The 16,319-nt window shown below is 44.5% G+C and overlaps 1 protein-coding gene across 1 annotated transcript; it reads right to left on the bottom strand.

Annotated features, from left to right (window-relative positions):
• Positions 1–404: 404 nt before the first annotated feature.
• On the bottom strand, positions 405–14,706 carry LOC120843047. The gene is made up of 5 exons (XM_040214254.1): positions 14,671–14,706; positions 13,320–13,335; positions 9,275–9,416; positions 4,383–4,770; positions 405–671 (listed from the first exon to the last, which is right to left on the bottom strand). The coding sequence occupies exons 1-5, from the start codon at positions 14,704–14,706 to the stop codon at positions 405–407; spliced, it is 849 nt and encodes a 282-aa protein (XP_040070188.1).
• Between the last annotated feature and the right edge of the window lie 1,613 nt (positions 14,707–16,319).

Genomic DNA, 16,319 nt, shown 5'->3' on the forward strand with positions numbered 1-16,319 from the left:
TGGGTCAGTAAATTCTGGTTTTGGTTTTCCACCCAAGGTCAGCCACGAGATTACCTTGGGAGCAATCAATCAACGTTGTTGTTCTCGCTCCATAAAAAAACGAAAACTCATAATAAATTTCGCATCTTTTTATTGTCATTATATATGTTTAGATTCCAAGTACTTTTTTTTTATTTGCAGGGAAATATAGCGAGTAATTACCGTGTAATCAAAGTATATTTTTGTTTATATGCTTGAGAAATTTAATTCCCCTATACAAACGAAATACCGCGGGAAAAAGCAATGTTTGAACATTTCTAGTGGGCATTCCCAAAAAAGCAAAGATTGAAACTGTTTTCTTCAGTCTTTATTTATTAGAAAAAAAAAAAACAAAAAAACTTTTCAATTCTTTCGGTCGCGAATCACTAACTCTCTTGCTCGAAAATATACTTGGCCAATCTCGCAGTGCGGTGCGTTAATTTTTTCTGGGTAGTGGAAAGATGGTAACTCTGAGCTACGTTTGCTTTGAACAGTCCCGATGCCCGGAATCGGACGGAAGTTCCGTTTATTTGTAAATCTTTATGTTTAATTTCGGTCACATTGAAGTACTTCCATGTTAAGGCCCTGTTAGGTGTTTCAAACAATGCTGCAACAGTTCCCTCCATGTAGATGTCTGACTCCCATGGCACAACCTAAAAAACAAAATTAGAACATTATTATGGTGTGATTCTAGTTTTAACCGACTCGTCAGTTTAAGAAGCACTATCGAGGCGCTGTGACCATCAATTTTGAATGTAATTAAACCAGATTTCGATCTGCAAAAAAAAGTGTAATCTCAACTTGTTGAATCATATGGATCGTTGGGTTATCTACAAATGGTGTGTAGAACTTCAAAAGTGATATTGAAGAGTTTTAGTAAATCGTTCCCATGTCTCCGATGGCTATACCCGATGACCACACAACGCATGCTCAGAAACGTCGTCAAAGTATCGGGTACTGTTATCGGAGGTATCGACGCTATCCGCTAAACTACGCTATGGGGTTAATATTTCAATACGCAAGAAATGACTAAAAAAACTACTACTCCTGGTATTTAAAATCGGTTAGGGTGCAGTCTTGGGTGCCGTGAGCCGAAACGTCTGACGGACGAACGGCAGCTTTTCGGGATCCCTTCTCGGGGAGAGTTGAAGTTGTTTGAGCGCGCGATTCCTCAAGGGAGCGCGCCACTCAGCCTTGGCAGCTGGTTGGCCGCGCCACCAACAGGCAGTGCCGGCGTTGAGTCGCAGAGTGAAGCGGTGTCCGCTCCGACCCCTTCTATGCGCCGCAGCACCTTGACAGCCTCTGCGGCCTCCCGCGGCCGGGTTTTTATTTTAATTTGATTCAAACATGCTAGCAGCCGTGAGGCCATATTAGGTGGGTAGGAATTTTAGAAGTTCAGGTGCACTTACTAGGTAATTAAACATGCTATCGAGTTGTTTCTCGATCTCGCTTCTGAGTAAAGGTTGGGCACCCTGAAATTCAAAAACCAACATGCGTCCAGCGTCGTTATGTATCTGTTCTCAAGTCATTCGACACGCACGAGTTCCTCGGATCCTGGGTTCAATCGTGTTCTCCTGAGCTGTAGGTGACAACGACGGCCACACACCGCCATATTCTTTGTTCAACTGCGCTGGAATATGCCTACTCGAAGGTTTGGTGTTTCTGACGGTCCGGAATTCACTAGGGGACGACATTTTTACCTGTTTCAGTATCTAATAAAATTTACATGGTAGGTATTTTTTACTCTTATTATTAGGTTGCTCTTCTCTCGCTGGCGTATCGAGTAGACGTACTGGTATTAAGGAGATTACCGCTGTTGTCGCCAACGCGTGGAAGGGATTGGTGTTCTCAATTTACGGTCCTTGTGTAAACAAAGTTAGCACAAACTGCAACTTCTAAAGTTTTGTATAGAGCTGTGCTTAAGCAAGCCCATATTAATAAGAAACAGATCGGATGCTAAAGATGGCATCTATGCAAAACGCTTCTGCTAAAACCGCACAGTGCGCGCCATGTCACCCGCTGCCAATAAGGCTCTTGCGCCTGACGTCACTTCCAAGCAGGCTATTCAGCAGCGTGTCAGGAAGTGTTCTTTTACAATGTCCCCACCGTTTCGCTCTTTGTATTTTCAAGTGAAGCGTTTGCCTGGCAAACCCGTGGTTGTTCCGACGACGCTCGGCGAAAGCTCGGGCTTGAGGTTATAATCCATTTTCCCCCAGCGGTAGATTTTTGGAGTATAGCTTGGAACCTCAAGCTTGCTTGGCCGCGTCGATATTAGACTGCATTTGAAAAATGGCGGCTTTTCCTGGCTTCAGGCGCTTCGTTCACGTGTGTGTCTATTCACATACGGTAACCATAGCAAACGGACATTATTGCGCGAACGGAAGCGGCGTTGTAGCAAGATCAGGGGCGCGTTTCGGCTATTATTGGTGCGCTCTTCAATGGGCTGAACATCCCAAAAATAGACTTCGATATGGGGACTCAACGCATATGACTAATTATTTCCAGCGCCTAATATTTGACCGAGTCTCACACAGAAGCACGAATTTTGTGGCCATCCGGCAATCGATGTTTTACAGCGATAGCTGTAATATGGGCTCTTCACACCATTAGAAACGAGGTTCGTTATAGTTGCATTTGTTGATGTTGATATAGTTGTCGATATTGCCAACTGCTTGAAATAGACCGCTCACCGCCCACGGGATTCGATCCCGAGTCCACTGCGTTTGAAGAGGGCGCGTTACCAATGAGTGGCGCCGCAGCTTTGGCAGTCCCGCTCTTTGTGAAACACACTTCGGAGTATGAGATTCGTCTGATGCTCGCCATATGGCCACAGTTTCTATGTCGTCGCCATAGAAAAATTCCTCAACATCATTATTAATTTCAAATTTAATTCGAGTTGTTCGTTGAAATTAAAAGCTTCGGCTGGGTGGTGCAAGCCTGCACACAATTAAAAGGGTTCAGCAGTATCCATCCATCCACCTAGAAGACAGGCCTGCGCATTAGGGCATCGTTAGTGAATCCCTGAGCTGCCCCAAGCGGAGAACGCGCTGAAGCTTGACGAGAGTGCGACGCACAGCTGCAGACGCGCGCGTCTTGGCATCGCCACTTGTTTGCGTCGTTCTTGTTTTGAGACGCTGAATGACGCGCTGCTCGGCGACGCTGGCGCGTTTCGCCGTTCGTCGCCGGGAGAACGGTGAGTTGGATGCTTGAGAGAACGAAGCCAAGGCGCTTCGCCATCATGACGATCTTCACCCCACGGTGCCTCAACGCGACACCGAGGCCGAAAAACTCCGCCGTGAGTTTCCGCAGCTATCGCTGTTGCAGGTATGTGTATCGACATGCTCCTTTTTTTACCTAAAATACCCACAAACTTTGAAACGTTCATGCCTCATGATGTTTTGAAACGTGAGTAATTATTCAACTATTTTCTCGATTGGGTTTATAAAAAAAGAGATATATGACATTTTTTTTAAGCTTGGAGAATGGGGAAACAGGAGGATAGGACAATACGAATCTTCATACACAGCTGAGGTTTATTTGACAAAACACAACCATAATGAACAACCAAGATAAAGATCGCGAACAGGCCAAGAATGACAACGTTGACGTCACGCCGACCTTACGAGGATACACGTATCTGAACAGGGTACGCTTTATCCCCTAAACCTAAACCCCGCAACTAGGTGATGGTAGATTTCACCTGATACGTATCATAACTAGCTCAAGATGAACAACCGAATTACCGCTAAGCCACAACATGAAAGAGGTCAACCAACTAACTACCTAACAGAACCATATATAGACCCACAACAATAACAACCCCCCTTCCCCGCCCCTCCACCCCCCCCCCCCCCTAAAAAAGAAGGAAGGCAAGGGAGACAACGTTTTTTTTACCTTGACTATGTCCTAAGTTAGTCTTATACGCATAAAGGTGAAATCTAGCAGCTTCCAGTTGCAGAGTATTCGCTGGGGGTTTGGTGGGTACCCCCTTTAGATACGTGTGTTCTAGTTAGGTACGCGTGACATCGACGTTGTCGTCCGTGCCTTCTTTTAGACTCTTCGAATTTTTTTTAAATCTTGGTTGTCTATTTAAGGCTGTATTGTGGGAAATAAACCTCCGCTGTAATTAGAAATTCGTGTTGTTTTTTTCCTATTTTCCCACCCTCCAGGGTTGAAATCGTCAGTTTTTAACCAGCTCGCTTGCACCCTTGAATTAGCGTAAAAAATACCTTACTGCATATTTTATGTAGATCACTCAACAGAATGGTGTCTAACAAGCGGCGTAGCTATAGATAAAGTGCGTTCGCACTATAACGTTTAAACTGGTAATTCACAAAAAAAAAAAGATATCAAATTGTACGCACCACTCGCGCTTCGTTGACATACCACTTTGCTTCAATGGTGGTTCCAGGGGGTATTATTACATCTTGTGTAATCGATTGTCGCGTAGTTCGTGTTTCGACCGTGGTAGATCCAGAAGTTGTCTTCAAGGATGTCGAAAGTTCTGAGCTGAATTGATATACCAGTGGAATGTTTACACTGAACTTGACTGTAGTAGTGAACTCGACTCCCTTGGTGACAGTCCACATGTATTCGTCTTCGTGCTCTACTTCCTCTGATATGTAAGCATTACCTACCATGCCACTTTGGTTGTTGCGAAAAATCTGGACATACACAGCAGACAGCTGTAGGGACTGAACTTGGGCCTTGCCGTACCTCACCGGGCCGACTTTAATCTTCACAGGTGGGTGCCTGCATCGAAGAATAGTGACAATGCACTGCAAAGCAACGAGTTTAATCGCATGCCCATGGTTTCCCGTCAAGGCGGATCACTGTTGCGCGGTCAACGCGATTAAGTAATGAGACCAATCTCCTATCATCGACTTTGATGTTGTCCATGATGCAATGGATTGAGTCTCAAATGGAAATCAAAAGTGGTAGTAAACAATACTCGTTAATATTTCAATCAATATTGTTTTATTGCGTTTAGTGACAACACAAAGACGGCAGAACAAAACAATAACAACAAAAAAAAATGGTGAAAGCATTAACGTCTAAATAAAGCTGAAACCTTCCGTTTTGTGGTGACTTCTTGCGCAACAAAGTACTCGGAATTCCGACTTTTTATGCGAAAACACTGACCGTCTCATGGAGGGAACTGGCGTCATCAGCTTTTGACGCCGCGCCAAACGGCGCCTAAACTCTCCTGTCCGATGGAGCGAAGCCTTTGTGTAGCCTGTAGCAACGAAACGGAAGATAAACTTCCCCGGCGCGCCTTAGTTTCAAGGAACGCCACCCCATGGCGCTGCGGCCCCAGTTAACACGGTGGCGCGCGCTCGCCAAAGGCCGCGAGGGCCAAGAGGGGTGTGGGGGAGTATTTAGCGGCATTCGATTAGACATTCATGCTTTCGCGTTCACAACTCATGAGAAGTTCTTAGGTGCCCTCGGAGTTTTTCTTTTTTTTTTTTTCTTCCTTGTTTTCTTTTTGAGCTCTAGTCTATGGTGAGAAATACAGTGGATAAGATCCTCGAAGGATTATGCAATCTAAAGGAAAAACAACTAAAAACTGAATATTTTTTTTTTTAAATTTACAGTGCAGTCACAGCGAAAGCTCTAAAACCTTATTGAAGCAATATTATTGTGTACCTTGCTCTTTTCGTGTAGAAATAATGCCCGATGCTTGCTCGGAAAATGACCCACTCATTTATTTCGTACATTCAGAAACTTTCTAAACTTTAGAGGTTTTCTGTATGTATAAAATACTTACCACCACCCGAATCTCACGCCACATCATTTAAAGTCTAAATGATGTGACGTGAGACTAGGGTAGCTCTCCGCAAGTTCGGGCATCTAGCGGGAACTGCGCGAGACTGATATCTGCAGCTCTTATCAGCTCGCGTGGTTTATTACCCGGCGTGCTTTGAAGCACCTGGCGCGGCCCTCTGCTGGTGCGTGCACTTCACTGTCAGCGAATCCGGGATTCACTTGTGAAAAAACCAAAACGAATTTTTGGGAGCTTTTTTTTTATTATTTTGAGCGTTTTGCGATTTTGACGATGAAAGCCTTCCAACTATACCATGTCGAGCTTCAAAGCCCCGGAGGGACCTCTAACAAGCTGTCGAGGTAGAAAGAAAAAGTGTATCACTAAATGTTTGTTTTAACTAACAGAAAACAACACGCATTACGAAGCACATGCCGTGGTACAAAATGGCGCACCTCAGTATATTCTCACGATGTGCATCCTAAAGAAAGCACAGTCATGCAGCCGGCGATTTAAAAAAGAGGACTTGTATTTGTGTTGTATGTATGTTTATACACCCGGAAGTTGGTCAGCACCAATGGGCCACTTGCCTTTCAGCTGTAGATCAGAAATTTAGCCAGTAACCGCTATGCCGGGGTCTTTAACGAGCACCCCGCAGTAGTGATACAGGAACGACGCCGGTACGATGCTCATCCAGATCGAAACGGGCAGGGGTGTGGGGATTGAGCTCAGGATCCCTGGGTTCTGCAGCGCGAACTTGCGCTCCAGGTGCTCCGAGCTGGTGTGCGTTAGTCCACTCAGCCATCGATCCCCCAATATGAAGGGTTTGGATTTGGGCTAGTTGGTTGAACATGTTTAGGGGTTAAAAGCGCTAAAACGACGGACGAGTAGGAGAGACACACACCACAGAGCATAGCACACCAAGCGCTCTGTGGTGTGTGTCTCTCCTACTCGTCCGTCGTTTTTAGCGCTTTTAACCCCCAATATGACTTGTAGGTAGCGATGCCGCGAACTTTTTTTGAACCTAAGTTTCGACTATCGAATCAAGCGGTTCGAAAAATTTCGAATTTTCGAACTTTCTATATTGTAAAATTCGAAGGAAGTCGAATTTTCGAACTTGTTAAACTAAGAAGTTCGACGCTTTTCGAACCGTCGAACTTACGACGCTAAAGAATTCGAACCTTTTCCAACTTATTACGCTGCAAAATTCGATGCTTGTCGAGCTTTCGAACTTGACAGACAAAAAAAAATCGATGATTTTCGAACTTTCGAACTTTGTGCACTAAAAATCGAAGCTTTTAGAACTTTCGAATTTCCTACGCTAAGATATTCGATAATTTTCGTACTTTCGAACTTATTTTTCAAGAGAAATCGAGAAGTTTCGAATTTTCGAATCCTGACATGTCAAAGGTTCGACAAACTTCGACCTTTTAGGGTAAAAGTTCGACGTTCGTTGAACTTCGAAAGACCCGCGGACGGTTTCATTTGAATTGAAGTAGTGAGGTACATTCGTAATTTTTTTTTTCTCGAATGTTTACATGCGGTGCTGCGTTCCTTACGAAAGACAATGACGTTTATTTCAATGTTCTGGCATGCTTAGTTTTAAAGAAATAAATTCCCTAAGCGGCGAGGAAGGACGACAGTTTTTTGACGATTGTCGTCTGTGCCATATTTGAAGCGCGCTATAGCCGAAGCTATTTATGGTAGAGATGTTAAACTTTTTACGAATGATATATGTATAGCCTAGGTAAGTGTCGTCTTAAGATGTGATTATTGTTGTTCAAAATAATTTTCGAAGAAATGTCTAAACATGTATCTACGGGTAATTATGCCCTAAACTTGGTATTTGTTTCGTCTAAGTTGTTTGATGTATCGCAATTAAATTAACACTACAGACAGTACATATTATTGCCATCTGCAGAATGCAAAATAATCTATTTATTGTTTTTTCATGTTCAGGAATAAATTAACTCATGGGAAAATATATCTAATACATCATTAAAACATAAACATTTGTTTTTTCGCTTCACGTTTTTGGGACGTGTTTCTTTTAGTTTGTACCCATTTTGGTAGGAAAAACTTGTTTCGAAGTTCTGAGCCTCTGAATATGCAAGAATCGAACATTTCCGGCGGGTTCTTGATAATTTTTGTTTTGTCTCCAGCTTTTTATCCCCGCACTTATTGTTATGTTTATTTTTTTTTTATTTTTGTATCAATGGCACAGTCATTTTGGTCGAAAAGACATAGCTGTGAACTTCCGAACCACTAAGCATGTGACAAGTAGTGCCTTCTGACAACGAGTTGTCGAGGATGACCATCTACGCGATCTTTTATGCAGTGAAAAGCGACAGTAGCTAAACATATGCATAAATAATTTCAGATTAAAATAAGCTCGACCACGCCCTCTTTCCCCGTATTGTTTTCTTTAACAGTCCGAAATATCTGAAAAGGGAAAAGAGGGGCTTTCCCCCCCCCCCCCCCCCCCTTCCCCGCCGTAGTCGGCACCTATGACGCCAAGCGTGCGTTTAATATAGGATCATTAACAATAAGGCTTCCGATTACATCGCCACAGTGGTCCAATGGGTTTTAGAGCCCGATGGGGATTTCACTCATGATCTTCAACTGATTACCAACCGAGGATTTTACTTTAGAGCTCGAAGTGATGCACTATGTTCAGTTACAGCTTGAGAAACACAGGGTGCGGCTTATGTTCACGATTCTTGATTCGTCATTCGTCCGTCGGCGTTCTTATTGGCTAATGCTGAAATCTCATTGGCTGCAGCGCGTTAATGAAATGCTACGGACTGCTTACGCTCAGTGTTGTCAGTTGCCATGGTGCCTTCTTGTGAGCATACTTGAACACGATACAAGGGTTGCTCAGGTAGGCCGACAGTGTATTTTAACTAGTACTTACATGCAATGGTGTCACATTTAAAGGGTATACGGTTTGCTTAGAAGTAATCACAAATAATAGCCACTACATAGTGATTAAACAGTGTTGTGTGCTGAAAGATTCAGACGATATTAATGAATGTAACATTTGATAGCGAAATAAAGACAATTTAACCGGTACGTTGAAGAAACGACGCGTTATTTGTCTGAAGGTACTTATTGTTTTTCCCCGTATTTCTACGTCTTTTTGATTTCTTAGACTAACAACATCCCCAGTAGTGAGGGCTTTTCACATTACTTCGCTTTAGTGAAATGACAAGATTTTCGCTTTGGCATAATTAGCGCACTAGCGCAAATGATTCCTTTCAGGGTTTAGTGGCTTATGCATATTGCCTTGGGCATTCTGTAAATTAGCAAAAGAGACTGCACAAACAGTCAGCGCGAAGGACACTGAAAGCCACATATATAGAAATTGCTCAAAGCAGTTTTTTTTTGGTAATAAAAAGCAATTGAGAGTGATCCGTTAGATTTCGTTACCCCAATGTTTCTAAAAATTAACGAATTATTGTTTCTTATTCGGAACAAAAATATAGCATAACGTACGTGTCCATGGTTTCGCCGGCCTTGAGGCCTCTGGTCTTGTTATCTCCAGTGATATCGAAAGTTACTAGTCTTTCACTGTTAGAACAGTTGGTCACGAGGTATGAGTAAACCGCATCTTCGAGATCAAACAGGTTGCCGCTGCCTAAAACAAAATGTTTTGCACAATTTAATTTTTATAGCAGAAACGTTGTAAAGATGCTAAATGCCTGCAAGGTTTATTTTCAAAATATAATTTACGCTTATAATGCAATAAATGCAAAGGTGCAAGCGAGCTGGACAAGGACGACGAAAATAATCTCTGGAGAAGGGGAACAAGAGGGACAAAGGACAAACAGAAATCTCCAAACACAGCTAGGTGACTGGTGAGCGACCGAAAAAATCCGCCTGGTCCGGGTATCGATCCCTGTACCTGTCCATTTCCAGTGGAGCGCTCTACTAACTGAGCTAATCACGAGTTAAATGTTAGTAGAGCAAACGGGCTTTGTCAGCTGCCACCAGCCTGATTCCAACACGAGTAAGGCCTTGCATTTTAAGGTTATGATGATAATGCAATTACTGCAAAGGTGCAAGCGTGCTGAACAAGAATGACGACAATAATCTTTTGAGAATGGGATCAAAAGGGACAAAAGACAAACACAAATCTCTAAACATGAGACCGACTGGTGCGACCGATTATTATTATTATTTTACAGATCGACTACAATCAGCGACTACACAGGGATATCAGACATAACGTTTTCCTTCTGTTACATCTTAATGCAAGGCAATTTAACTTCCATCCTGCAATTCTGTTCTTTGCCATGTCCTAGACTGACTGATATTCTAAGTGCCATGTCCTATACATGGAAATAACCGAGAATATGCAGATGAACGCATACTTGATCGAATAAATCAAAGTTTTACGAAACCGCCAAAAAATCCACAACACCGAAAAAAAAAAAAAAAGAAGAGCACGTATTACGTACCAGCGAACGTTGTACCGCGTTCCATGTAGCGGCGTGTGCTTCCAGAACACATCTAATTGGGTACATTTCGTTTCCTGTGCATTAAAAAGACAAATAGAAAACGCCAGAAAGTCCAGGAGGAGTAATCCAGTAGTTAGCACACCCAAGGGGACAGTGGGATGCCCAGATTTCCAATCGTGGCTCCGCCAGATGTTTTGACTTTCGGCGGTTCCGTAAGACTGATTAATTCAATTAAGTACGCTTCATTCATCTACACAATTTCGATTATATATATATATATATATATATATATATATATATATATATATATATATATATATATATATATATATATATCGAGAGAGAGATAGCGAGAGAGAATGAGAAACTAAGTTCTAGTGATGTGTTGCGAATCTTTGTATAACCCACCCTGTGCAAAAATGCTTCAAGACGATGCAAGCTCTTTTGTAAATAACACACACACACACATACACACACACACACATATACTTCTTAATAGAAAAGTAAGACACTAGGCGGCGGCCAGTCGCCTTGCCTGGAATCGTCTATAGAAATTCACAAGGTGGGCACAGTAGGGCGCCACTCTCAGATGCTCGAGCTCCAGCACGTGCTCGTTGACTTCCGCCATGCTTAAGCTGCGTGTGTCCGGACGAGGCTCACGAGCCGCCGAAGCACCATCGAAGGTAGCGAGCTCGTGCTGGCTCCATGACAGCTGAAACGCCTCCCTACTCTTCTCAGATTCTTGGTGACTATGGCAGCGCGTGTGAAGCTGAACCCACGTCGGCTAAACGGATGTTTAGATTACACACAAGCACTAAAAACCTCCTTATATGCAAATATATTCACAAATGTGTAGCAATGTACTAGTAAGGTAGCGTTAATGAACGAGCAAAACGCTATTGTACAGTCGCCGTGGGAGTGAATAGCTCCACGCGAGCGGGAATTTTTTTCCGAGGGGCGCTTGACTGGTGGCTTGCGATAGGTTAGTGCGATTCCACGCGGAGTGGACGGGGGAAGCTGCTCACTTCGAGGGAACCGTTGTTATCATCTGCCTGCGCCTGCGGGTGGGCGTAGTTCGATTGAAAAGGGGAGATGATTCTGCAGAAGTCAAGATCGCCGAGCACGAATGAGATGGCTGCTTAAAATGCGACGTGTTTCCTTCTCTCTTTCCCAGCAGCCGTCTCATTCGTGCTCGGCGATCTCGACTTCTGCAGAATCATCTCCCCTTTTCAATCGAACTACGCTCACCTGCAGGCGCAGGCAGATGATAACAACGGTTCCCTCGAAGTGAGCAGCTTCCCCCGTCCACTCCGCATGGACTCGCCCTGTGGTCATCGCTAGTTTTATCGCAAGCCACCAATCAAGCGCCCCTCAAAAAAAAAAGAAGAAAAGAACGCGCGCTCGCTTGCGACTGTACATCAAGCTTTTGTTCATTGCGGCAGTATATGACCTCTAAAGCAGGAGTCGCACTGGTTATGCATCATACAAAAGACAATCTGCTTACAGACTCCAAGGCGAGTCACCGCGAGACTCCGTGCTTAGAATGCCGCAGGACAATGCGTTCAGGGAGGAACTTGGCACGCGGCATTCTCACCACCAATATTAAGCTGGCTCGTTTCTGGCTAGCCAATCACCGGCCAAACCAATCACGCGTAAAACGAAGTGAGCGATGGGGGCGAATTTCTTGCGCGTGATTCGTTTATTCGGGGATTGCAAACGCACAAATGCGACGATCGCCATGGCGAGGCACTTCTGCCGCTGCTTGATTGGCTCCATCCGATTGTAACGTCGACTGCGTTCGAACGTAATGTGAAAGGGAGCATAATAAACGGTAGGTTCACCAACATTACAACGATAAAGAATATGCGTCGCGATTCTACTGAGACGTTGTGCGGTTATTCAATTGTGCGTGCCTCCTTGAAGGGGTGCTGAACCGAAATCTGGATTGCACAAAACACGGCTACAAAAGCATGCAACGGGATGCTACAAACATCAAAGCATCACTCATACAGCGATATCTCGAACGAATGACCGAATTTTTTTTTTTTTTTAAAGAGGCGTTTTTGACAGTTATGTTAGAGTCTTGTTTTTTTGTTGTTTTTTTTGATAAGGAGAGGGAACAGCCTCGCGTCTTCTCCGCTTCGCCGCCTTGAGGGGGCGAAGCGAAGAGAGGAGGAAACGAGATATCTTGACGTCAGGCGCCTCAACAGCCTCGTTCTTTCGCGACCTCTTTTTTTTTTTTTTTTTCCCGAAAATACGGTTGTCGATTTGAGACATCGTCTTACGAGTAGTGTTGTGGGGATCGTAGCGTCGCGCCTACAGCCCCTGCATTGACACGCGCGATGCAACGCAGAAATGGCAAAACGTCGTAATTTCGGCAACTTAAACCGGGGTCAGACTGCTCGCGCGCATCGCGTGCGCCGCCTTGATAAGGCGCATCAGAGGCGGCGCACAGGCAGTCGCTGCCTGGACTCAGGTGCCGCCGATAACAATGTTAATCGTCTTGTCCATGTCCAACTAAATGTAGTTTCTTGTTGTTGAAACAGTTGGCTCCGAGTTAATTCTCCGTGTCGGGTTGCAGCAAGGTAAACCGACCACAAGGTACGGAGAAAACAAATTTTAATACAGAGCGTTATTCCGCAATATGCCGTATTTGCGATTTTCGTTATTCTCAAAAGAACATTAATACCTTGCGATTATTACTTTTTGTTAGTCCTTCCTATGCCTAATGTGTCAGTAAGTATTTCTAGAGCTGTAGCCAGAACTGTTTTTTAGGGGGAAGCCGCCCGAAATACCAACATCGCGAGATATACAAAACACGCACGTGACTGAGGAGCTCGCAAAATATATTTTTTCATCAAAATTAAAATTGGTCACCGGGACATGGTTGTTCGATCCTGTCAGAAAACGCCCAGCATATAAAGAATAACCATAAAAGAATTCGCAGAAAGGCTTCCTCTCTTTCGCGAAAGCTCATATCAGATGACCTCGCAATCAATTGGTAGCTTTAAGAACATATTCGTGAGATCAACGAATGCTAATGCATTTGTAAAGGGGGTGTCTGAATAGTGTGTACTTACTTGGTTCGATAGTAACCTGTATTGAAAAGAAAGCACACTGCGGTGAGACTTTGAACGCCCATCGGGGACATCACTTGCTTTTAATTCTCAGGACAGCATATTCTCTAAGCCTATTACTTTAACAGTTCAAGAAGGGAGTTGAACAACATCGTCATAATTGTGTGTTCCTATGGGCGTGCGATTTTTAACGCACTGTTCTAAGGCTTAACGCTGCATGCTTTTAGATGGAATAATATACATAAAACTTTTAACGTTGCTCCATGAAACAATTTCGGGCAAGCATTTATATTCGCTCAATATCCATAAGGTATGATTTAGTCTGTACAAATTTATTACAAAAAAAAATCTGTAAAAAACAGACAAGCGTACTTTGTGCAGATGAGTTATATGGCTAGGGGGACAGGATTTATGATGCTAATTTTCAGACAAGTTGGATAATTAACGAAAATTTTAGTCAACCTTTTAAGTATAGTGTAACTAAGCATACGGTTTCATTAGTAAACTACAGAGTATTATTGGAAACCACTAAATCAGTCAATTTTAGAACCACGTTAAGCACGTGGGGAAGCGCGGGGTGTCACCAAAGTTACCACCCATGCAGCAGGCGCAAACCTAGCAGTAAGGAACGAGGATCATTACATTATCATTCGTGTTTTTCCTCCGATAGCTTTGTGCTTACTGTCCAAGTGGTAACTTTGGTGCACCCCCGCGTTTCCCACATGCTTAACGTCGTTTTAAAATACACTGATTTCGTGGTTTTCGATGGCGTTGAGAAAGTTTCTGATGGAAGCCTCACGTTTATTTTCTCTAATTAAATGTTAAATAAAATATAGTTAATTATCCGACTTATCGGAGGCGAGTAGTGGTGAGTGAAAAAGGGGGGGGGGGGGGGGGGGGTTACTGCTCGTGCAAGCAGCTCCTTTGAGTAGTTCCGCAACTGAGCTAATCTAATAAAGTTGGTTCATGCTAAGGTAAAACGAAGTATAGAGTTCGGCTATTGTCATTACCCCAATGGTTGGACACGAAATAATCTACCCGAGTGTCCGACAAAGTAATGATTGCTAGGAGCCGAAGTCGAGTGCTCACGCAGTTCTCGCGTCCAATCCACGAGCCGCGCTCCAGTGATGTCAAGCGGATGGTTTCGATCCCACAATTACAACTTCAAGCTTTGCGAAGGAAAGACAGAAAAAAATGGACCCCTTTTATCCTCGCAAGTTTACCGCAACGGAAAAGTTTCCTAATCAGTGGAGGTCTTATACTTGGGCCAGACTAGAACCAGAACGCCTCTGAAAAGTCACGAACATTCCAACCCGATATTCTTCCATGACCCTTTTAAAGATTGTTGAATTACAAAGTTGGCAGCTATGACTATGTCTGGGTTTACCATCGTTTGTGTGCGGCAGGCGGCAAGCTCCGCTACCGGGAGCTTCGGAAAAGTATAAAATTTCTGTTATATCTGTGGCGGCATTTTGTTCATGAAAAACCCCCAAAAGCGTCTTGCCTTAATGAAAATAAATCATTCAGAACTGTTAGCTTATTGTATATTTGATATTTGATTTGATATTCAATATTTATTTGTACTCAGGAGATCCTCGGTACCGCAGAAAGGCAATTCGCCTATACCGCGAAGGCATATCGGCGCCGCTTCTGATGATAAAATGGTATTGCACAGATGAATGTACAGATGTATAATGATGAATTGTAAATATGTATAAATAGGGTCAATGATGAATTGTACAGATTTATAATATAATGCAATGTATGTACCGAATGTCTAATGTAATGATGAATTGTACAAATAGATAAATATTGTCAAGCCGAATAATCTCTCAACTGATGGTGAATTCCACGCGTAGATCTGGAGCGCTTTCGAAAATCCGCGAGGGAGACGAAATTCCGCTCCGAGGGACCCGCTCCGAATCGACGATGGAAGATAAACTCGCATTTTTGGAGCGACCTCCCTCCTCCCCCCCCCCCCCCCCCCCCCCCGCTTCCCCCTCCTCCGTTCAAAATGGCCGCTGCTCGAACTTGACAAGCCCACCAACGCCTCAGCTGACTGATCTCTCCTACGCACAAATAAACACGCGACACAGGCCGGGCGAAATTATACGTACCGCGGCGCTCATGTCGCAAATAGCGAAGACGTCCGCGTTCGGCACCGTCACATACCTTTCGGCCGCGTCGAAGCGGCGGGGCACCGACAGTGATTGCCTGCGGTGGAGTTCGGATTTCTAGTACGACTTTAACAAACACAAAGGTAACAAACCATCACTTGCATGGTCGCTGCCTTGTCGCTTCTTGCTTTATTGCACGGGAAAACGCCGCCGCAATGCAGTGTAAAAAGGTAAACAATCATTGGCTGCAGATTGAACAGGCCTAACCTCGCGTCTGCCACCGGCTTTTCTGTCGTTTTTTTGTAATTTTTTTCTCGTTCTTCCTCTCACGATCACAGATGTCAGTGCCTATACGGTTTACCACGCTCCACAGTCCCAGCTTTGTGTCCCTGATCTACGCGAGGTAGAAGCGTTTGAGCCGTCACGATCCCACGTAAACAACCGACACACCCGAACAGATCCAACTCGACGACCCGACCGTGGCCCAACCGGCCCGCCGACCTCGCCAACCTCGCCGCGCAAGGAAATGACGTAGGCGCTCTGACAACTTCCGGAAAGATCTGTGAGGTCCCGCAGAGCAAGTTGGGCGGAGTTTGAGGCGCTACGTGGAGCGGGCGCTGCCAGAGATCTAAGAGGGGAAGATGACCAGGGGGACTAAGCTCGCCTCCGGCGGGAATCTCTCCGATGCCACGTCACGAGGGAGGGGAGGAGCTTCTTTTGACTCCGCCCCGGCGAGTTTCCCACTCCCCCTCTTACATTTCCGACCCCCCCGGCGGCGGCGAGTTCCCCAGCGTAGCTCCGATTTTTCCCTACGCTCCGCAGTGAAGGGTTTTTATTTTATTTAAATCGGGGGATCGGCGGCCGGCTGGGCTAGCGCACACCAGGG

This window comes from Ixodes scapularis, unplaced genomic scaffold (genome assembly GCF_016920785.2).
Source record: "Ixodes scapularis isolate PalLabHiFi unplaced genomic scaffold, ASM1692078v2 PGA_scaffold13__105_contigs__length_92229423, whole genome shotgun sequence".
NCBI classification, from domain to species: domain Eukaryota; kingdom Metazoa; phylum Arthropoda; class Arachnida; order Ixodida; family Ixodidae; genus Ixodes; species Ixodes scapularis.